This window comes from Gallus gallus, chromosome Z, assembly GCF_016699485.2.
Source record: "Gallus gallus isolate bGalGal1 chromosome Z, bGalGal1.mat.broiler.GRCg7b, whole genome shotgun sequence".
In the NCBI taxonomy this organism is placed as follows: domain Eukaryota; kingdom Metazoa; phylum Chordata; class Aves; order Galliformes; family Phasianidae; genus Gallus; species Gallus gallus.
Window position 1 is genome coordinate 17,293,806 of NC_052572.1, and position 23,133 is coordinate 17,316,938.

Sequence of the window (23,133 nt, forward strand, 5' to 3'; positions counted from 1 at the left end):
TGTTCCAGGCCATCAATAATGATATTAAACAGGACAGGCCCCAGTACTGACCGCTGGGGAACACCACACATGACCAGTCGCCAGCTGGATGTGACTCCATTCACAACCACTTTCTAGGCCTGGCCCTCCAGCCAGTTCCTTACTCAGCAAGGAGTATACCTGTCCAAGACACAGGCGATCAGCTTCTCCAGGAGAATACTGTGGGAGACAATGTCAAAGGCTTTGCTGAGGCCAAAGCAGACTACATCAACAGCTTTTCCCTTATCTACCAGGCAGGTCACTTAATCATAGAGGGAGACCAGGTTGGTAAAGCAGGACCTCCCTTTCATGAACCCATTCTGACTGGGCCTGATCCCCCACCTGTGCCACAGATGCTGCATGATCTCACTCCAGATGATCTGTTCTATAACCTTTCTTGGCACTGAGATCAGGCTGATAGGCCCGTAGATCCCCAGATCCTTCTTATGGTCTTTCTTGTAGATATCATCTATAGGAAGGTGTTAGAAATCTAGGCCCATGATAATTATAGTTTCTGTAGAACAAAAAGAGCTGATAACCTCATCTACAATAACATGAGATATACTTGAGAGAAGACCATCTTCTTGAAGTTTTCGAAGCAAAACACCTGTAGTACAGTACAGTAGTCTGGTGGCTTCTCCAGTTCTTGACTCCATACGAATTTGATATCCACATAGAGAGTTCTTTAAGAGAAAAAAAAAAACTGTTAAAAAATAGCAGTAATTTAAAATAGCAAACTTAAAATAGCAAACAAGCAACAGATACTCAAAATTAAATTTAAGCACTGTAGAATCTGATACTGTAAAAATTACTATCTAATTGGCATGTTAAAGGACTACTACATTGTTTTTTCCATACATATTTGTCTTTGTTATAAAAGGGAAAACATACATTAGAAGATAGTAAATTTCTCCAGAGCACTAAAGAGATGCTAACCTCAGTATTCTTTTTAAGGGTTCTTGGCAGTTCTCAAAAATATTTTTATAATATAACTATGGAGCCCCTCTAGGAATTTCACGCAAAGACTACCATAAAACAGATAGGACCTTGCTTTTCTACAAAAGAAATTATAGCTTATTTGGAAGGGACCTCAAAGCTGAGGCAGACTTGAAGACAGATGTGATTGCTCAGCTTTAACCAGCACAGTTGTCTCCCCATGATGGAGACGGGACCTCCCACAGCAATCTGCTCTAGTGTGACAATCCCCATCATGAAACACTTCCTCTTAGTCACTTTTATTTTTTTTAAGAAATCATGTATGCATACCCAGAGGTCTACAGATGGCAATCTATAAAAAACAGCAGACAGAGCAAACAGAAGAAAAATACACTTTACTACTCCTTACATAATCAAAAATTATGTTTTTACTTTGTAACAAGCATCCAGCCCCCCACATTTGATCAAAATTAGAAATAGGAATAAAGATACTTCTTACTTTTCCTCCAGGTCCAGATTCACAGCCCAGCTCTTCACAAACCCTTGTGGCCAAGCTCACTGCCGAGATTCTTCGGGGCTGTGTGCATACAATATTACATTTCCTTGTTCCCTCATCCAGCAACAAGTCTTCTAACAAGAAATGGGGTACCTGAGTACTCTTCCCACTGCCTGTTTCACCAGCTACAACAACTACTCGATGTTTTTTAAGAGTTTCCACAATTGAATGCCTGTGCTTAAATACAGGTAACTCCTGTCTTTCTTTCAGAAATTTTTGGTATCTGGAGGAACTTTGCAGCTTCCTGAATAAATTCCTTGAAGGTTCCAAATTATCTGTGTCTGCGGTCTCAAGTGAGAGATTGTTGAAGTCCTCATCAGAAACTAGGTTCTCCCAGGAATCTTCAGGACCTTCAGATACTTTTGTCTGCTTTTCAGATTGTAGCTGCTGCTGCTGTTTTAGTTTGTTTAATAATTTAGCAATAAAGTTATCACGAGGCTTGTTAGTTTCTATTTTGTTTTCTTCTTCCTTTTTCTTTTCAATATCACTCCACTCTAGCCAGACATCTCGGTAGGTAGGAGGCAGCAACTGATGAACTGACTTCAGGATAAAAAAAACAAAAAAGTTACTCTGCATACTACTCACAGTATTGCTAATGTTACGCATAAATGAACTTAAACAGCAGAAAATATCATAAAACATGAAGTAGGGAGCTATTCTAAAAACAAGATATGAAAATAGAAATATAGGTATCAACAGTGCTGCATAGTCTTAGCTAGCTTGTGTTCTTCACAACACTGGGAGAACAGTTTTACTTCAGATTAACTTCCTTTCCGTGTGCTGTGACATGTGTGATTATCAATAAAAGCAAATTAAGGTATAACTTGAGTAAATAACGTAACGAGTAGCATTTGAGTAAACTTTCTAGAATTTAACTGAAGATACTATAATGTAAAAATGCAAAGAGATTTCATGCTGAAAACAGAACCACTAGTGTCTTACCTGTCCCTTGGTTAGATGATAGAGTGCCAAAGTAGCAGCTAAATGCTGTGCTTGCATACTGTCTTCTGTTACAATTGTAGGACACATCGTCATTACATCATCCGATGATTTGGTAACCCTGACCCTTAAAGACAGATTCATACAGGCGTTTCTCTTAATCTTTGTTAGCTATATAAACAGCATATGTGTTAATGTTTGTTGTTTTTCTTGTTTGTTTAAAAAAAAAGGAGTGAAAATAGAGAAACTAAGCAAGTTCACTATTACTCAGCAACCTTTTATAATCAGAGACAGTTGATAATGTTTGACTGAATAGCAGAAAAGTTTCAAGAGATTTCAGCAGAGAATCTGTGCTCCCTGCTCTTATGTTGTCCTTATCTCCTTTATATCAAAGGTATTTATATGTATATAGACAACCATTAAGGTCAGTTGCTTTGGAAGAAGGACTAAGTGCTTGTATAATTACTTAGCACAGACTAAATACTGAAAGGATACTTAAACAGATATTAACATTTTAGCAGATTGCTAGCAGATACATGCCAGACACAAATTTGGGTCTGCAAAAATAGCAGTCAAATTTAATATAGTCTCAGAGGAACAGTACACTCAAACTTCATTTGCTTCACAGTTCATAGCTTCTACCTTCAGCACAAAGATGGGATTTTCATTTTACTCAGTTCTTTCAAGAAGTACTGCTAATTTGTAATGCCACATTTACCTTCTCTGTATATGATAATATTGTACTTCATAGCACTGTATTATAGGTTAACATTCAAAAAGAACCTGAATGTTTTGGTTACAGATTAATGATAGCTTTCACACAACTCTCTAACTCCCACTTTAAAAGAAATTCCAAAAGAAGAATACAAAAAAAATTCTTATGACTAAAACCAAAGGTTTGACATATTCCTTTGAACAAGAATTCTGGAAGTCAGTTGTCCAAAATTATCTCCCAGAATTTGCTTCAGAACAGAATTTGAAGCTTGATAAGCTAACCTCTTTAAGGGATCAATCAGTTTTATTTTTGCCATAGTGTCCAGCCTAAGAATTACTTCTGTAGAGCCATCCAGTGTAAAAATATCTCCCTGGTAGACAAAAATCACTTTGGACAAACATCCTATTATCCACTTAAATCCAGATCAACCTGACAAAACATAAGTAGCCAGCATTTCTATATTTAAATGAACCAAAAGGAAAACTGAAAAGATCATGGGAAATACATACCTACATTTCCAGTATCTTCCAACTGGAACCTTTTCAAAAGCAGGATTTGGGCTCTTGGGAAAATTCTTCCTGCACCAGTCAATCAAAAATTGTTTTGGTGATTTACCAGTCCAGCTTCGAGCACTATAATCAAAATTTCTTATATCTAGTGGTTCTTTCTTTTTGGCTACAAGAGTAAAATGATACACATTTTAAGTTTCCTGAAGTTAATTTTAGTTCTATTACAATAATAATTTTTAAATTTTCATTCAAACATGTTTTTATTGAACTGGACATTTTTCTGAAGTGTTGTACAAGTCTATAATATAGAATACCAGTGCTGATACCTGAGAGAAATCCCGGCTTCTTCAAAAGGAGATATCTAGCAGGAAATTAACTGCAATATTCATTTTGCCATCATTGGTAGTTCAGTAACTTAAGAGCATTTACCAATGCTCTGTCCAAAACTAATGTAATAGTTTGAAGGTTTAAAATGAATATAGTGCAGAAAGTCGAGAGGGTGTCAATTAATGGGAATAGTCACAAGTCCCACAGCAATGAAAAAATGCAAGATTTTAGACATAGCAGTATACCAGAAATAGCTTGCCATCAAGAGTTAAAAAAAATAAATAGCCTATCAGCCTATAAATAACGGAGCCTATCAGATCAGCTAGGTCAGCAAGACAGCCCACATGCCCTTCCCCACCATCAGAACTTCACAATTATATGACTGATATGTCATATAATCCTTAGCAAAGTAATACTGTAAATCTGTTGTACGTGCCAGGCTTGTACTGAACAACTTTCAAACCTTTTTCTTCCTTTGCAGTACCATCAGGTTTTTCAAGCAAACTCAAATTCAAAGTGGTTTCTTGAGGTTGAGGTGGGGTAGCTTTTTTCTTTTCCTTCTGTTGTTGGTTTGATGTCTTTATAGCTGGATCAAAGACAGGATGCTCTTCAAGCATTGCCATTTCTGTCAAAGAGAGAATATAACTTATTCTCATCAATTGCTGAATACTTGTGTTTAATTAATTACATTAATTCACCCTAAGAACCCAAAAATTCAAATTAATGAGATGATACTGACTTTTTCTAATTTAATCCCCATGAAAAGGATAAGTTCAGGACAGTCTGCAGTTCACACAGCAGTGTGAAACATGATGAAATGAATTTAATCTTATCCATTCGAGCAACCTATTTAACTAACAGATACACAGGCCACAAAATAAAACATTAATTTGCTTGGTTCTACCTTGTTGAATTCTTCTTATTTTCTCCTGTGCCACCTTCTGGCCCTGCTTGTCTTTGTCTTGCTTGGAGATGCTTGCTTGTTCTTTTGCTTCTGAAAGCTTTGCAGCCAGATGTACATACCTTTCATTCTATTTCAAACAATTATTAATTACAAGCTTAATATTATATGCTTTTTTTTAATTATTTTTAAGTTCAGTAGAAGTTACACAATATTCTTTATATCAAGCTTAAAACCTAGTTGTTCCTCATTTATGTAACTAACTAATAGTTGAAACCTCTCAGTTCTACAGACCCTTTCCTAATCTCACTCAGACTTATTTCAGGAATTCTTCCTTCCCAGCAAAACGCATTCAATATTCTGAGCCCAATCCGAAAAAGAAAGAGGAAAAACAACTTAGGAAAACTGCCAATATATTTCCACTCAGTTGCCTGCAATGATGTAAAATCTTAAGATAACTTAAAAGTAGACTAGCTATTCAACCTGCAGCTTTTAACAGATCCACAAGTTGCAGATGTATTAGACTTAACAGTTTTTGAAAGACTTCTCATGAAACATTCTATCTTACTGGGTCAAACTTTTCTTCATCTGTCTCTTTCACAGATTCATTTTTCTCTTCATCACTCTGTTGCTCAGCGTACCGCAAAATCCACTCCTTCATACTCATTTCCTTCTGCTCCTTCATATTTGTCTCCTAGGGAGAGTAACCAAAATTACAAGTAGTAACAGTAAGCAAAAACACTGACATTTATCTCAGTATTACAGAAACTACTGTTTAATATTATCTTATAACTTGAAAGATTCATGTGTACATGAATACAAGTCATGTCATGATGTACACAATCTTTCATGTCATGAAGAGAATGAACCCATTCCAGGTAAAAAAATAAGCTATGATTTACAATTAGTTAACTCAAACAATGAGCAACCGAATTTAAAAGACTTCACATGGAAAAAAGTTAACTTTCACATGACTGCTCCACTATAGTTAAAATAATGAGACAATTATTAAGCATAATCTATTTTCAGAATTCTGCCATATCAGTGCTGAAGTTCTTGCAAATTCCATGCTTTGGAAAGTTTTGTGCTCCCTTACCACCACATACAAATAAATTTCATCAATTACCTTAGTTTCAGGGTTATTATCTTTCTTTTTCTTATCTGCTAAGCGAGGTGGAGGTTCACGTTGTGACACTGGAGAACAAAATTTTGCTCTAGGTTTATGTTGCTGCTCTTCAAACTGCTGGCTAAAGCCTTCAGGTAAGGCATCTTCAAAATAAATTAAAAAAAAAAAACAGGTCACAGATTATGTCAATAATGACTACTGAAATAGTCACTTAAAACATGTTGGGTACCAACTATAAGAACATAAAGCAAAAACAGTATGCCTGAAATAAAAGTTGAGCTGTAACACTTAGGTAGGTCAATATTTGGTTTTTGGACTTTCAAAGAACTCTACAACTAGGAAGAAAAGGTCTAGAAGACTCTAAAAAGTCACAAAAACAGCCAACGGTACAACTAGGAAAAGAACACTGTTATGACTACTGGTCTTCGTGAAACCACCTATTTGACTACTACTGTCAAGTATTCTCACACCAGAGCAGGTCATATTGTTCTATTAAAAACTGTAGTCAGTTCTCTGCCACCATACTTACCATCAGGAAGGTTTAAACAAAGCCAGTCAAGTGCAGAATGAAGATCACCACCATATAAAAGAGTATTTTTCATTGCATCTTCAATGTGCTCAGTCTTAAAAGAAAACCTTTGTAAAGCCATGTATACATCCTACAAATAAAAGCAAGTTTTAAACTATTAGTATTTGAACTATTAAATTAATATAGGCTCACCCTCCTATTTCCCCACTTTCCAAATAATTTATTTCAAATGGACATAAAAAGGATAAATTAACTTATCAAATGACAGAGTAGAAAATCCCATTTTGAGTACAAAGCTTATAATAATTTTAATTGTAAATATACACACATATGTAGAAATAAAGCCGCTTCCTATTCCTGGTACAGAGCACATATTTGCTGGATGGAAGTATAAATCTGCAATTTTCCAGCTCTGATACAGAACCAATAGAATAGGAAACATAACTGTTAAAAGAACTGAGATTACAGTCTGCTATGCTATCTATTTGAAAAGTGATTGTGGTTACTGAAAGCACAGAGACATCTTTTCTGATAAACACACTAACTGATTCCACTGGCTAATTATTAATGAAATCAATGGAAAACATGGTACACTAGCTTGGTACTACACACAGGAGTATAAATGATAAAAAACAAACAGCCTAAATAAGCAAGGTCAGAGGACACCATTTTAAACTCTACCTGTAATTTCTTAGTAGTCAGTCTTCTGGAAATCATTCCTTTGTCATTGTTTTGTTTTTTATGGTCATTGATTACATCAATAATCCTTTTTTCCAAATTACTGCTTATCATTACCTGCATAACGAGAATTAGTCAATGCAAAGTGAAACATTACAAGTTTTAATGACATTTCAATGCTCTTCATGAATAGAGTAATAGATACAGACATCCAAACACATACTTCTCCAGTTCTCCACAAATGTGGAGAAACTTTCTTGTGAAAAGGACAGATTTTTATTTTTATTTTTAAACTGTACACTTCTACCTGAAATAGAACAATTCGTTCCCAATCAAGAAACACTTATTTACACCTCCAAGGCATAAACTATTTCCTTTGTTACAGAGTAAGGAAAAAATAACCTACTATAATGAACAAGACCTTTCTTCTCTGCTTATAAATGAACTGATATAAAATAATTTGATCATTAAGACAATCTTTTGAGACTAACTTCCTTATGTCGCTTACACAATTCTAGACATAGTAATTCCAGTATCCTTAGCATTCCTAAAACATGAATGAAGCTTTAGTTATCACTGAGACCACCATATAAAAATCTGTATTTTTCCTCACTGAGGAAGAAAAATTCATATGCACAACAGACTCAAATGCAGTTCTTCATAGCCCTGCATGTAACATACCTTTTGTTACTCAAACAAATACAGGTGTTCTTCTGCCCTACTAGTTTGCCATATCTCTCTAGGCAGACTCAAAATCTCAAACAGCTCAAGCACCAAAGTCTAATACATGAACATAGCTTATTTGCATAGCAGTGAGTAAACATTTCTCAGGTAAAATAGTACCATAAAACATAAAGCTGTTTCACATAAAGATACTCACCTTGAGAATAGATTTATCCAGATTTGCAGCTACAGCAGCAGTGGAATCTACTGGTGAACTAAAACTGTAAGTTTTTGGACCTGCAAAATGCAGTAACCATCAATTACATGAGCAGAGCACAGAGAACATTCTTCACAGTTTTAAATCAGATCTAACATGTGGCAGGTTAGTGCAGAGAAGGATTACACTATTATGCCCATAACATGCGCACGCATAATGGCTGTAAGATGAATAGTACAGGAAGACTTTCTACCAAGGAATAGTAATGAAGGAAGTTGAGGAGGATATTGAGTAGAAATGGTACCTAGCTAGGTTACTCAGCTACAATTGATGCAGGAGGATGTAAGAGTAGCCTCTGGAAGTATCACTGCATGCCTGACCTGTTTCTACCTAAGTGATATCTGTTTTTGGCCTCTGTCTCACAGCACAGTTTGATGTTGGATGTCATCCTTTTTGGGAATGCATACGGTGTTTCCAGTACTGTGCAACTACACATAAACCAAATACCCTCACAGCTTCCAGCACCCTGCAGACCAGTGGGCAGAGTAAGGTCCTGTAGGAGGTACTGTTGCCTTCCAGCCTCTAGGAAAGCAGGACAGCATGCCAGCACTGGATAGCCTGCAAAGGTGCACGAGGACAGTTTGCTGCTGGGTCAGGACTGGATGCAGGGAATGGCATTTCAGAAAATAGTAGTCAACTCTGCTCAGGAGCTACAGACAGCAGTAAAACACTAACAAGCTAATTGTTGCTACTCTGTGCAACTGTACAGAACTAGGGTTACGCTAACTTACTTTTCACCTAAACTGACTTTAGACCATAGCATATAAATGAGATAGAATCACAGAATTATTCAGGTCAGACTGCCAAGATCATCCAGTCCAACCATCTACCTGCCATCAATATTTCCCCATTAAACTAAATCCCTTAGTACAACACCTAAACACTTCTTGAACAGCTCCAGAGATGGTGACTCAACCACATCCCTGGGCAGCACCTGACCACTCTTCAGTTTCTGAGAACAGAGAATTATGGTATTGAAGATGTGAGACATGAAAGGCATCAGAAGCCAGACTTGAGAAAACAGGGCATGCACTAAGAGGCTCAGAGAGTCTAAAACACAGCATAGTGGAAAGAACTGCAGGACTTCATGTTAACAGGCAGCAATCTCCAGCAGACCACTACATGGTTCTCTCACAGACAGCAGTACAGGCTGCTGCTGGCATTACCAGGCATCAGAACCGTGTCTGATAAATCTGATGTGCTGAGAGAAGCAGGCAGTGCTGTGGGCTACCAGCTCAGGGCCATTCCCAGCAGCCTGCCCTGCTGCTCCCATAGCCCAGCTGCGGTGCTGCCCACTCTGCAGTTGATATCACCTCGAAAGTCACACCACACGAAAATAAGACACAACCCAGGCTAACTCGGCTCTGTGCATAAAGGGGGAAAGCACCACGCCAACACAAGCAGGGCTGGCAGCGTCCCGAGGGGGCTGTCTGTGACCACCTCAGCGGAAGGCAGCCACAACACCGCCGTGGAATACCCCGGGATGGGGCGGCCCAGCGCAGGCCCGGCAGCTCCACTAGGACGGGCACCGGGCTATGCTCTCTCCAGGCCCGCTCACTTCAGACCAGCTCCTTCCCGCCCCGCCTCCCCCTAACAGAGCCACCATACGAAGAGATCCAAACGCGATGCTCGCGCACCGCCGCCGGCCGGGCCCCTCCTCCCCGCGGCTGGGCCCCGCTACCTTGCTTGATGCGGGGCTCCTTGCAGGCGGGCGGCGGCCGCGGGGCCGCTCTGCTGCCCGTCGCCTCATTGGCGGCGGCGGCAGCAGCAGCATCAGCCTCGGCAGCGGCTCGCGATCGAGCAGCGGCGGTGGCCGCAGCGGCGGTGGAGGCAGCATGAGCCGAGCTGCCGCCGCGGTGCTTCTTGTTGCGGCCGCCCATGACACCCCGTACCGGAAGCGGAAGCGGCCGGGAGAGCGTGTGAGGAGGTGGCTCCGGGTACCTCCCGCCCTCCCTCTGTCATTGGCGGCGCCCGCGGAGCAGTGGCGGGAGGGGCTGTGTCGCGCCGCGCTGCGCGGGGTGCTGTGGGAGCACGGCAAGATGGCGGACGCGTTTGGAGATGAGCTTTTCAGCGTGTTTGAGGGTGACGCAGCCACCGCCAGGAGCAAAGCGGGTGCAGCTGAGGCCGCCAGGAGGCTGGGGTGAGACGGCGGCGATGAGACTGGGGGAGCTGGGCCGGTCCTGGGGTGTCTGGCGTCTGGGGTGGGCTCATCGGGAAGCTTTGGTGGGGAAACGCTGCCCGCGTGGGGCTTTTCCTGCGCGGGTTCCCGGGTTGCGCCCTGAGCGCGGTGCGGTCTGCGCCCTCTGTGTTCGCAGAAAGCCGCCGGAGGACAAACCGTCGGCAGCTGGGCTGGGGAAGACCAGAAGGGACGCTGATGTGGACAGCACAGAAGGTGCGATTTCGGGAAAGAAGCCGAAACTGGAAGATGTCGCATCAGAAGATAATAAGTAAGTACCCAGCTTGCTGTGTAAGGAACTGTAGCTGGGCACAGTGCTAAACTGAACATTTGTTGTGATGGGTGAGTGTGTACAGCTTTGCTCGAGTATGAATTCAGATACAAAGCCAATGTGTTTATGTGAGGATGCACTAATAAGGAGTAACGCTGTAAGCAAAAGGTGCTTGTAAGGATGGAAGGTAGACCCAGAGTTAGCATTTTAAGTCAGTTTCACCATTAGTGGTGTCACTGAAATGTATACTTGCCCACAGTACCCACAGTAGCTCTCTAAGGTAATCATAGAATGGCTTGGATTGGCAGGGACCTCAAGGATCATCAAGCTGCAACCACCCTGCCACAGACAGGGCTGCCAACCTCCATATCTAATACTAGACCAGGCTGCCCAGGGCCCTGTCCAACCTGGCCTTGAACATCTCCAGGGATGGAGCATCCATAGCCTCTCTTGGCAGCCTGTTCCAGCACCTCACCACTCTTTTGGTAAAGAATTTCCCCTGATATCCAGCCTAAATCTTCCCTTTTTCAACAATTTCTGCTTGTCCTGCTGTTATCTACCCTTGTAAAGAGTTGACTTCCCTCCTGTTTATAGGCTCTCTTAGGTACTGGAAGGCTGCAATTAGGTCACCCTGCAGCCTCTTCTTCTCTAGGCTGGACAAGTCCAGCTCCCGCAGCCCGTCTTTGTAGGGGAGGTGCTCCAGCCCTCTCATCTTCATTGTGGTCCTCCTCTGGACCCTCTCCAACAGCTCTGTCTTTCTTGCATTGGGTTCCCCAGACCTGAGTGCGGTACTCCAGATGGGGCCTCATGAGGGCAGAGCAGAGAGGGACAATCACCTCCCTGTCCCTGTTGACCACCCATCTTCTGATGGAGCCCAGGATACCATTTGCTTTCCAAGCTGCAAGAGCACACTGCTGGCTTATGTGAAGTTTTTCATCCACCAGGACCCCCAGGTCCTTCTCTGCAAGGCCTACTTTCAAGGATTGCTCCTCCTAGTCAGTATATATGCCTGGAATTCCTTCGGCCCAAGTGCAAAACCTTGCACTTTGCTGTGCAGAGCCTCATTAGATTCCCCTGGGCCCACCTTTTGAGTCTGCTGAGGTCCCTCTGAATGGCATCCCTTCTTTCCATTGTGTCAACTGCACCACTCAGCTTGATGTCATCAGCAGACTTGCTGAGGGTGCACTCAATTCCATCATTGATGTCATTTGATAAAGGTGTAACAGAGCACTGCTCCCAGGATAGTCCCCTGTGGGACACTGCTCACCAGCCTCACCTGGACATAGAACCATTGATCACCACCCTTTGTGGCCTTTCAACCAATTTCTTATCTACCTGTCAAATCCACATCTCTCCAATTTGGAGATAAGGACGTGGTGGGGGACCATGTCAAAGGCCTTGCTCAAATCCAGGTAAATGTCATCGGTCGCCTTCCCTTTGTCCTCCAATGCCATCACTCCATCATAGAAGGTCATCGTACTGGTTAGGTATGACCTTCCCCTGGTGAAGCTGTGCAGGCTGTGCGCACGCTCATTCCTCATGTGATCTACCATAAATAAGTGTATTAATAATGTCTGAGAAGACCATCATTTCACATAATTAGATGCTAGCTGCTTGTGGCTGTGAGGTAAGAGGAAAGAAAAAGAGGAATCTTGTCTGAAGGCAACTTCTGGAGTTGTTTCAGGCTGCTGATATTCAGAGGCATGACTAGTAGCATAAATGCAGGTCTTCATTTTGCATTTTGAGGGGGGGAAATGTTCACCTTTAGCAAGAAAACCGTGCATGAAATTAATTTCTTTAACTGTTAGCCAGTTGTGGAGGAGAGCATTAGAGAGGTTAAGATTGGAGGCAGCCTGGACTGTAGTGACCATGCCTTGGTGGAGTTTGTGATCTTGAAGAATGCAGGCCTGGCAGAAAGCAGAGTCAGGACCCTGCGCTTCAGGAGTGCAAACTTCTGGCTGCTTGAATCTCTGGGTGTGGGTGTGGGGAGCGGATTCCATTCCACTGTAACAGTGGAACAGGTCTGAGAGCTCCTCATGAAACTGAACGTATATAAGTCCACAAGGTCGGATGATATCCATCCTAGGGTTCTGGGAGAGATGGCTGATGTGGTTGCTGAGCCACTCTCCATCATATTTGAAAAATCATGGCTGTCCGGTGAAGATCCCGGTGACTAGAAAAAGGGAAACATTACCCCTATTTTTAAGAAAGGGAGAAAGGAAGATCCAGGGAACTACAGGCTGGTGAGTCTCACCTCTGTGCTTGGGATCATAGAATAGATCCTTCTAGAATCTGTGTTAAGGCACATACAAGATAAAGAGGTGATTCGAGACAGCCAGCATGGCTTCACCAAGGACAGATCGTGCCTGACCAATCTGGTGGCCTTCTTTGATGGAGTCATTGCTTTGGTGGACAGGGGAAGGGCAGTGGACGTCATCTACGTGGCCTTCTGCAAAGCCTTTGATGTGGTCCCTCACCACATCCTTCCCTCTAAATTGGAGAGGTATGGATTTGAAGGATGGACTGTTTGGTGGATTAAGAATTTGCTGGCTGGATGCAGCCAAAGGGTTGTGATCAACGGTTCTGTGTCAGGGGGAGGCCAGTCACAAGTGGTGTCCCTCAGGGGTCGGTCTTGGGACTGGTGCTCTTCAACATCTTTATCAGTGACATAGATGATGGCATCGAGTGCACCCTCAGCAAGTTTGCAGATGACACCAAGCTGAGCGGTGCAGTCGATGCATTGGAAGAACGGGAAGCCATTCAGAGGGACCTGGACAGGCTGGAGAAGTGGGTCCATGAGAACCTAATGAGGTTCAACAAGGTCATGTGCAAGGTGTTGCGCTTGGCCGTGGCTGTCCCAGTCTAGGGGAAGAACTTAGCAATCCTGCAAAGTACTTGGGGGTCCTGGTGGACAAGAAGCTGGACATGAGCCAGCAGTGCGTGCTTGCAGCCTGGAAGGCCAACTGTATTTTGGGCTGCATTAAAAGAGGAGTTGTCAGCAGGGAGAAGGAGGCGATTGTCCCTCTCTACTCAGCTCTCTTGAGGCCCCACCTGGAGTACTGCATTCAGGCCTGAGGCCCACAGCACAGGAAAGATGTGAAACTCTTGGAGCAGGTCCTGAGGAGGGCCACTAAGATGATCAGAGGGCTGCAGCACCTCTTGTTTGAAGAACGATTGAGGGAACTGGGCTTGTTTAGCTTGGAGAAGAGAAGGCTCTGAGGAAGTCTTATTGTAGCCTTTCAGTACTTGAAGGGAGCTTGTAAACAGCAGGGGGTATGGCTGTTTACAGGATTGGATAGTGATAGGACAAGGAGGAATGGTTTTTAACTAAGGCAGAGGAGATTTATGTTAGATGTTAGGAGGAAGTTTTTCACTCAGAGGGTGGTGACACACCGGAACAGGTTGCCCAAGCAGGTTGTGGATGCCCCATCCCTGGAGGCATTCAAGGCCAGGCTGGATGTGGCTCTGGGCAGCCTGGTCTGGTGGTGGGCAACCCTGCACATAGCAGGGGGGTTGAAACTGGATGATGATTATGGTCCTTTTCAACCCAGGCCGTTCTGTGATTCCGTGATCCAAAAGATGTTTTGTGATACAGTTTTTTTTAAGTGTTAAAAATCAGGAAATGTGGTAGCTAAAGTATAGTTACAGTGTAGTAAAATTTAACTGTCAAGTAATCTTAGTACTGGTAGTAATTTCTACCAACTATCCAGTTTAAGTTTTTGCATCTTTTTGGTTTTGTTATGTCACAGTTGAAGTAGAGGTGAAGTTCAATTTTTTCCCATATATAAAGAAAACAGAGTTTTCAAATACATTTCTGACAATCCTAACTTATGTGTTTTTAGTCTGGCAGACCTGATGCCACATGTGAAAGTTCAAGCTGTGGAAACTGTTGAAGGCTGCACACATGAGGTGAGTGCAGTGCAAATGAACATGGAAAGTCTAGGCTTTATTGTAGAAGTGCATATGTTACTATCGGTATTAAACTATTCTTTATATTTATTGTTGTACTGATTATGCATTACTTGGTAACACACTTAAAATTGTTGTCCATATTATCATGTAGTAACTGAAGAGAACTTAAGTGTTTGACGTGAGAGAATGTTATTGGCAAGGGACGGGAACTTTACATGTATAAACACACTTTCCTTGGAAAGGGAGTGAAATCAATATGAGCTGAGTAATTGCCTATAACCTCTGGTGGTCAGAAGCCCTGACTGCATCTTGGCCTGAAAAGCTCATGTTTCAAGCTAGCTAAAGCAGACACATTTCATGTCAGGTGGCAGGGAGTATCAGAAGTAAGAAAAATAGTTGGTGGTAGAGGTGGGTAGAGATGGTGAGAGGAAGGAAGGACACACTGGAACATGAGCTTGTAGAACCAGGACAACAGAAATTCAGATAAGTTTTAGTATGTTTTTAATCTCCTGCCCTAGGTATTCATAGCTTTACTTGTGACTGGAGTGGACACAGGATGGTCTAACTTTTTTGTTTAAAATGCATTTTCTAGGTTGCACTTCCAGCAGATGAAGAGTTCACAGGTCTGAAGCCAAGAACTGGAAAACCTGCAAAAGTATGTGTGTGAGATTTGTATAAAGGGCCTAAAAGCACTTATGTCCACTTACCTCTTGTATAAGCCATAGGCATGGTGCTCTGCAAGATCATCAGGGAAAGCAGTTGAAGGAGGGAGTCTTGCAGTAACAGAATGGCCCCGTTTTGGCTGAAGGTTGCAGGGATAAGCAGATAAACAGTTTCAACACGGTCTTGAAGGGAAGGAGTGAGATTTCTTCCTTGATTAACTGTGAATTTAATGTTAGAATTGACACACCTGAGTATGATGAGTTCTAAGAATATAATGCTAAACTTACATGACTATAGTATTCAACTCTCCACCCACACTTCACGAAACTATCCAGTGAATGTCCTGGTGGGCTTTGGCAGACAGGCATTTGTGAACCTGTTCAGTGAAAGCTTCTGGGGGCACCCTGGCAGGCAAATATCATCTTTTTTTTTTTTTTTTTTTAACTTTTATAAAACTCTTCTCAGAGACTGGCAGGCAAAGTCCAAACTATACTAGCAATGCAATGATGTGTTAAATTACATCTGTTATTCTTTTGGGCTAAGTAGGTGAGGAAAAAGGTTGTACTTTGCTAGTAAGGCTTGACAGTGGCCCAGATAGATTGCTTGTCATGAGTGAGATTGATATCTGTATTTTAAGTTTGGTAGAGTAAAATGAACTGCTTGAAAGGAGTGGATTTTGTTGTGGTGGTTTGTTTTTATTCTGTGACATCAGACAGTAGTTTCATTAGTACACAGTGGTTTCTCTTCCTGACTTTTAAGATTAATTGAAATTACAGCTGTCTACTGCATGATTTCTTTTCTGCCTGTAATCTGCATGCTTAGTCAGATCATTATCTGTATCTAATTATTCTCTATGATAAAAAGATGTATTTTTTTCTGTTTCTCTTTTCAGGAATACCCATTTAGTCTTGATGCCTTTCAGAGAGAAGCTATTCTGTGTGTAGATAATAACCAGTCTGTATTGGTGTCAGCTCATACCTCAGCTGGTAAAACTGTGTGTGCAGAGTAAGTAATTTTCTGACAAGGGAATGCTGTGATGATTTTCCTGTCATTTTATTCATTGTCATTGTTTTGTTTTGGTTTTTGTGTTTTTTTTTTTAATTGAATTGACTAAATTTCAATATACCACATTTTTTTCTGTCATCTTTTGTGGTGGGTAGTGGCTTTATTAATGTTCAAGTTTACCTTTTATTTTGTAAACAGTCTTCTTGTTGAGATATCTTTCTGTATAATGAGAGGAAAAAATCTGCAATACGGATTCATTTTCTAGCTTTTGTCTGTAACTAATAAAGAAGTTTGTGTATGTTTTATTTTCTGTCAGAAGTTTAATTTCATTTGCGTTGACAGAAGTGTTTAACAACTACATGTTTGCCAGGATTTGGTCTGGCAGCACAATTACTTTGCTGAACTGAGTAGTGAGGTAGACATGTAAATATATTTGGACGTGGGTTCGAATTATAATAGTTAGATTTTTGGTTAAAATGAAATGTGCTCTAAATTCTATATAAATTGGTTAACTTGTCAGTGATTGGTTGCTCTCCAAGGGGCAGAAATAGTGTTCTACTTCCCTAAAAAAAATCAGTATTTTTTTATTTTTTAAATCAGAAGATCAAAGAAAAGTAAGAAGTTGTTAATTTCTTCCTGACAACTTTTAATACGTACAATGTTTGAACATAGGTATGCAATTGCCTTGGCCTTGAGAGAAAAACAGCGTGTCATATTTACAAGTCCAATTAAAGCTCTGAGTAATCAGAAGTACCGTGAGATGTATGAAGAGTTCCAGGACGTTGGTTTGATGACTGGAGATGTCACCATTAATCCTACAGCTTCTTGTCTGGTGATGACAACAGAGGTAGGACCAAACATGAATTCTTGATCTGTCTTTTTTTACCCTTTTTTGATTGATAAGGTCTGATATTGTTAGGTTAATGTTATCAGAAGCAGCTCAGGTTAAAAAAAAAGTTATAAAATTCATTATTTCCCCCCTTGCTCTTGATTCAACTTCTAGTTACTGAAAAAAAAATAAGTAAATCTCTGTAAATTCATGCTTTTATACTCTCAGTCAGGAGCTTTCTATCTGAATTTTTTGTAGATCTCAATTTTTTCTCACTTTTTCTAGATCTTGAGAAGTATGCTCTACAGAGGTTCTGAAGTTATGCGAGAAGTTGCGTGGGTTATTTTTGATGAAATCCATTACATGAGAGATTCAGGTATCTTCTACCTTCTTTTGTTTTCATATCTTTATTGGTCAAGAGCAAAGTTTCCTTTGAAGAACTAAAACTTCATTATCTCTTACGCCAGTCATCTTAGTGCATCATAAGTCATTCAGAATTTGTTTTTTAGTGAATGTATGGAATTATTATCATGTGCAGCAATTTACATTTTCTTTGTTGAGAGAAAGGCAACTTTGAAGACATTTTTATAGTAGCTGTGTCATAGAATCAGAGAATGGCTTGGGTTGGAAGGGACCTTATCTCACCCAGTTCCAACCCCACTGCAATAGGCAGCGTTGCCCCCCAGCAGATCAGCTGTCCAGGGCCCCATCCAACTTGAGCTTGAATGCCACAAGGGATGGGGCAGCTGGTACATCTCTTGGCAACCTGTTCCTGTGCCTCACCACCCTCTGCATAAAAAATGTTCCCCTAGCATCAAATCTAAATCTGCCCTTTTAGTTTATAACTGTTCCCCCTTGTCCTACCAAACATATCTTATTTTTTAGTTTTTATTTTATTTTGTTATTAAGTGTGCTTGGCTTCAAAACTTTGCTTTAATTACAGATTTTCCATATGACTTTTTTTTATTTTCAGAACGTGGTGTGGTTTGGGAAGAGACAATTATTTTGCTCCCCGACAATGTTCATTATGTGTTCCTTTCTGCAACTATTCCAAATGCTCGTCAGTTTGCTGAATGGATTTGCCATCTTCACAAACAGGTAACCTTTTTGAGACAATATACCCTTATCCTGGTGATTCTGTGAATGTATGAGCCTCTCTTTAGTCATAATGTTACAGCTTACGAATTATAGTATTTATGTACTTTTAGCCTTTGTATCTGTATGGACTTTTGGTTCTGTGTAGGAACATCAAAGCTATTTGTTTTAATGGATATTTTCAGCAGTTACTTAAACACCAGCTTGGTTTCAACAAACGCTCTGAATTATGAAACACTGACAGAACTGTGATTTTCAGAGTCAGGCCTTTTCAGCACTTCAGAGACATTAAAGGGTTTACGTTTGCAGTCAATAAACACCATATTAATCTCTGTTTCAAGAAAAATAAACTTTTCATTTACAATTTGCATTAAAATAGGTGTATACTTGTCAGTGGGCAAGAGGCAGCATGGCAGGTATTCATCATCCTTTTTTATAAGTTCTCAGTTATAGCCTGGATATGCTTGCAAAATTCATATAAATTCTTTACTATTATCTTGCTGGTTTTTCTGTTAGGATTGTATGTTGTTTATGGGGTGATTTCTTTGTATGATCAGTGAATTCAGTTGCTGCCCAAAATAGGGTGCAAAAAGTGTTTATTGAGAGTTTATAGTGTTAAAGGAAAATTTCCAGGAAAAAGCACACATTTGCAGTACTGAACAGCTCACTGTCATGTCAAGATGTCTTCAGAAAGTCAAGGTTCCTGGAACAGTTGGGTAGAGAGAGGCAAATCTGATCCACTTGGTGCAGGTAGGCTGTGGGGCAGGGTCCTGGAAGTAGTCAGACTGGGCAGAAGAAGGTAGAGGGGCAGTGCACAGGTCCTTTGAACAGGCAGGGAGAGCAGGCATCAGTTTCTCAGTAGTGATTGCCATCATGATCGTCCTTTCTGAATTGAATATTTTCAGTCAGTACATGTTTTTTTAGTCCTGGGAATACGTTGTACATAATTATGGAACTATCTTATTACCTAGGTGGTAGGCAGGTTCCTTATCACACCCTTTTCTTAGCTGCTGCTGCTTGTTCACTTCTTTATGAGTAGAGCAGTTTTTTTCCCAACTGACAAGGTTGTGTATTTTCTGTGACTAGTAGCTGTCCATCAGTTCTGGTACTTCTGTTTTCCACCTCCTCCCATATTCAGGGCCCTCGATATTATCTCTGGCTTAAATTTTACTTGACAGTTACTGCTCAGGTTTTCATAGCAAATTCTGGAAATTAGTTTAAGGCCAGCACTGCTTTCTTGCTCAATATAGCACAGTTAGTAAAAGTTATGTAGCTTTGTTACTAGCAGTGCCAGTGCTGTTTTTACTTTGGAGTATGTGTTTGATGCATTCATGAAAAGAACATGCAGAAATCAAAAGTAAATCATAAAAACACAGGCAATAATATGTAAGCATGCAAACAAAATGACAAAGTAAGAATGTGACAAATGTAACCCGTCCCATAACCATTCAGTTAATTTTTATTCTATTTTTTATAGAGATGGTTTTGCAGAAAAGATTATGTGAGTTAGAATTGGGGAAGTTAATATCCACTAGAGGTTGCTCTGATTTTAAAAATAAGGCAAAGGTTTAGTTCTTACATGGCTTGTGTTGAAAGGAGTGTTAGCATAAAAGAAGTCTACTCAAGATTGGCACAAAGCTTTGACTTTGTTTTGCAGAATGCTGAACTGACTTAAAGTAGATTTATGCAATATTTAATGTTTTAAATGAAATGTTTATTTTTTTCTAAACAAGCTTTCTCCATCTATTAAAACCTTCAACGTTTTAAAGAGTTAACAATATGCCTTTTTAGGTGATGCAAGAAATAATGCAGATGGTATGAGAAAACAGAAATAGCTCTTTGTTTGGTTTTAGAAGATATTATGACATGTTGAGTCTGCGTAGTAATGCAGAAGAGAATGTTACCTGTCTTTTTCTGTACCATGAGAGAGAAATGTACTTATCAGCTTATGTCCTAAAGGATTTGCAAGGTTTCATGTATTTAAGTAGCATCATTAGTGCAAAATCCATACTCAGGAAAGAAATTTTAACTTAATTTCTTTCAGTCTTAGATTCTGGCTTTTGAAAATACATGTTTTAATAGTAATGCATTAGATTTTCCATTAAGCAAGTATATATATATATATATATCTAATGTAATAAGAAACATAAGCTATTAATATATATACTGTTCTTTGTTGTAGCCTTGCCATGTGATATATACAGACTATCGACCTACTCCACTGCAGCATTATATATTCCCAGCAGGAGGAGATGGACTACGTCTTGTTGTTGATGAAAATGTAAGGAATATTCATTTTGAGAGGCCTTTTTCCTCACTTATCAGTAATGAACTTCATCTTTTGCAAAATCTGATTGGCTATGCAAAGGATATGTGTATTTATAATATGAAGTTCAAGTGGGTAACAGTGATCTCTGGCTGATAGTTTTTGGAGTCATATAGAAGAGAGAGATTTTATTATCTACTATCATGTTCTCAGCTGAGTAATGCTTTGCTGAGGTGTTTAAAGTACCCTCATCCTTGCTTTCTGATACTTTTTTTAATGTTTCTCACTTAATTTTTATTTACTTATTTTTTTAAATGATAGTTCTGTTTAAAAATGAATTCAGTTAAGGAGGGAAAGTATTTCTCTGTGTTTAGGTGATTCAGAAATAGCGATGTGTTTTAAAGTTCATTAGTGACTTGTACAGTAGTATCTTATGCCATATACAGAAGGTCTTCATTGGGCATCATATCTTCATAAATACATTCCAAAAAGTCAGTTTTGCTATTATATTATTGTATTTGGTATACATGTCAAGGTTTTGGTAGCAGGAGTGCTGCAGGGGTGGCCTCTGTGAGCAGAGCCCTGCAACTGTCCCATGGCATATCCAAAAAGGACCTACTGCTGCCAGAGCTGAGCCATGAGCAATGCTGGATATGCTCTGGGAAAACATGATTTAGAAAGGGAGAAAATTGTGTGTAAGTAGCTGAGAGGGGAGTGAGAAAATGGGAGAGAAGCAAACCTGCAGCCACTAAGGTCAGTGTGGGATGGCAGGAGGTACTCCAGATACACCCTGCAGCCTGTGGAGGGGGCCATGGTGGAGCAGGCTGTCCACTTGCAGCCCATGGACACCACCTAGAGCAGATCTGCACATGTAGAGGGCTGTGGCTTGAAGGAAGCTGAAGCCCGTGGAGAGTCCCTGCAGGAGCAGGCTCCTGGCCCAAGCTGCCACCCAGGGATAGGAGCCCACTGTGGAGCTGGAGGTCTGGAGGAATCTGTCACTCATGAGGCTCCATGCTAAAATAGTGTGCTCCTGAAGGATGGGTCCTGTGGTACAGAGCCATGTTGGAGCAGTGCTTGGAGAGCTGCAAGCCTATGCAGGATCAGTTGGGGAAGGCTGGCATCCCATGGGAGAAGCTCTACGTGAAGCAGGGGCAGGGAGTGGCCATGAAATTGAAAAGATGAACCATTATTGGCTCATCCCTGCTCCCCATCCCCTGCACTATTTGGTGGGCTGTGAGGAAGGTGTTTTTAGTTTGCTTTTAGTTTCTCAGTGCTCTAATCTGTTAGGAAAAGGCAACAAATTACTTGTCTCCCTATGCTGAGTCTGCTTCTCCTCCTATGTAGTTGGTGATTGATCTCCCTGTCCACATACCAACCCTTGAGTCCTTCTTCATCATATTTTCTCACCCCATTAATTTAATAAGAGGGTATGAGAAAACAGTGTAATAGTATTCATTTGGCCTTCAGTGTTAAACCAGTACAGTCATTCAGCATGTCTATTGTAGTAGATGGTGTAGTGATTAGAATAACGTGCAGTAAACCAGAGGCACAAATACAATTCTGAGAATTCTGAGCTGTGCCATTGGCCTAGTAATGTCTCTTGCTGGCTTTATGCATTATTTTGTCCTTTAACCTGTAAATATTTAGTAACGGCACTCGGTATGTAAAGCATTATGAATTTTTTTCAGTAGACTGTTGTAAGAAGTAATTGTTTACAAAGGTTGTCTTCTATATCTAGGGAGATTTCAGAGAAGATAATTTTAATACAGCAATGCAAGTGCTTAGAGATGCAGGAGACTTAGCAAAAGGAGACCAGAAGGGCAGGAAAGGAGGAACAAAAGGTGAGTTTGGATCCCATTCTTAACTGAATTCTTACAAAACTATTCTTTTTTTTTTTTAATTAAAAAAAAGAAAGGTTCCACCTAAGTTGTGCTTCTATTTTAAATCTTCTGTAAGATAATTTTTTTTTGGTAAAATGAAATTCATGGAATCTCCCTGCAGGCCCTTCCAATGTATTTAAGATTGTGAAGATGATCATGGAGAGGAATTTCCAGCCTGTAATCATTTTCAGCTTCAGTAAAAAGGATTGTGAAGCCTACGCTCTTCAGATGACAAAGTTAGATTTCAATACAGGTAACAATAAGTAAAACACAGTTTATTCCAAATTGTAATTTGACTTTAAATGTTATTCTAGATAAATATTTCTATTTCATTTATATAAAAACAAATAAAAAACACTGCTTTCTTGTATACCATTCCAGTGCATCAGCCTATTATCAGGAGGATTGCATTGATATGCAATGTAGTGTTTGATCATTGCAATGTTTAGCTGTATTCTATTTGAATGTTTTCTTTCTCCAAAATTCTCTTCACTGTCATAATAGTGCAAGAGGTTCTAGAAAATTCTGTCTGGAAATCTGAATATTCTCTCCCAGTTTAAAACAGCTGTATAATGAGACACTGTTCTCTCTCAGCTGTTCAGTCCACTTTTCTTTCCTTAATTCCTCTCCTGTCTACTTAAATAAAAACTCAAATGCTAAACTGAAGTTAGTTTTGTTTTTTGGGATTAAGACCAAGCTTGGAAAATGAGCTTCAGTTCATTGCCCATAAATTTTTGGAGTAATGACAAAAATATAAGAGTTGTTTTAAATCAGAACATCATTTCATGTTTGTGAAGTGTTCAGGGGTCTTGATTGCTCACTTGTCCCAGTCATGGTGCATTCTGTGTCAGTGTTGCAAAAA

At 40.4% G+C, this 23,133-nt stretch overlaps 2 protein-coding genes across 3 annotated transcripts in view; one reads left to right on the forward strand and one right to left on the reverse strand.

Annotated features, from left to right (window-relative positions):
- The window catches only part of DHX29 (DExH-box helicase 29), a 28,620-nt gene extending 18,547 nt beyond the window's left edge, over positions 1-10,073 (reverse strand). The window contains exons 1-12 of the mRNA XM_015277570.4: positions 9,856-10,073; positions 8,115-8,194; positions 7,238-7,351; positions 6,557-6,686; positions 6,028-6,170; positions 5,470-5,595; positions 4,905-5,031; positions 4,464-4,625; positions 3,674-3,839; positions 2,453-2,576; positions 1,454-2,050; positions 558-701 (exon numbers count right to left, since the gene is read on the reverse strand). Coding sequence (XP_015133056.2) covers positions 558-701; positions 1,454-2,050; positions 2,453-2,576; positions 3,674-3,839; positions 4,464-4,625; positions 4,905-5,031; positions 5,470-5,595; positions 6,028-6,170; positions 6,557-6,686; positions 7,238-7,351; positions 8,115-8,194; positions 9,856-10,054 — 2,112 coding nt within the window. The 5' untranslated portion in view covers positions 10,055-10,073. The remainder of the gene's footprint in view (positions 1-557; positions 702-1,453; positions 2,051-2,452; positions 2,577-3,673; positions 3,840-4,463; positions 4,626-4,904; positions 5,032-5,469; positions 5,596-6,027; positions 6,171-6,556; positions 6,687-7,237; positions 7,352-8,114; positions 8,195-9,855) is intronic.
- A 116-nt stretch (positions 10,074-10,189) lies between these two features.
- Positions 10,190-23,133, forward strand: part of SKIV2L2 (Ski2 like RNA helicase 2) — a 44,423-nt gene continuing 31,479 nt past the window's right edge. For both annotated transcript variants that reach the window (XM_015277305.3, NM_001012944.2), the window contains exons 1-11: positions 10,190-10,314; positions 10,490-10,621; positions 14,464-14,530; positions 15,126-15,188; positions 16,089-16,201; positions 16,874-17,048; positions 17,316-17,406; positions 18,004-18,128; positions 20,308-20,406; positions 22,130-22,232; positions 22,393-22,524. In XM_015277305.3, the coding sequence (XP_015132791.3) occupies positions 10,214-10,314; positions 10,490-10,621; positions 14,464-14,530; positions 15,126-15,188; positions 16,089-16,201; positions 16,874-17,048; positions 17,316-17,406; positions 18,004-18,128; positions 20,308-20,406; positions 22,130-22,232; positions 22,393-22,524 (1,201 nt within the window). In that variant the 5' untranslated portion in view covers positions 10,190-10,213. The remainder of the gene's footprint in view (positions 10,315-10,489; positions 10,622-14,463; positions 14,531-15,125; positions 15,189-16,088; positions 16,202-16,873; positions 17,049-17,315; positions 17,407-18,003; positions 18,129-20,307; positions 20,407-22,129; positions 22,233-22,392; positions 22,525-23,133) is intronic.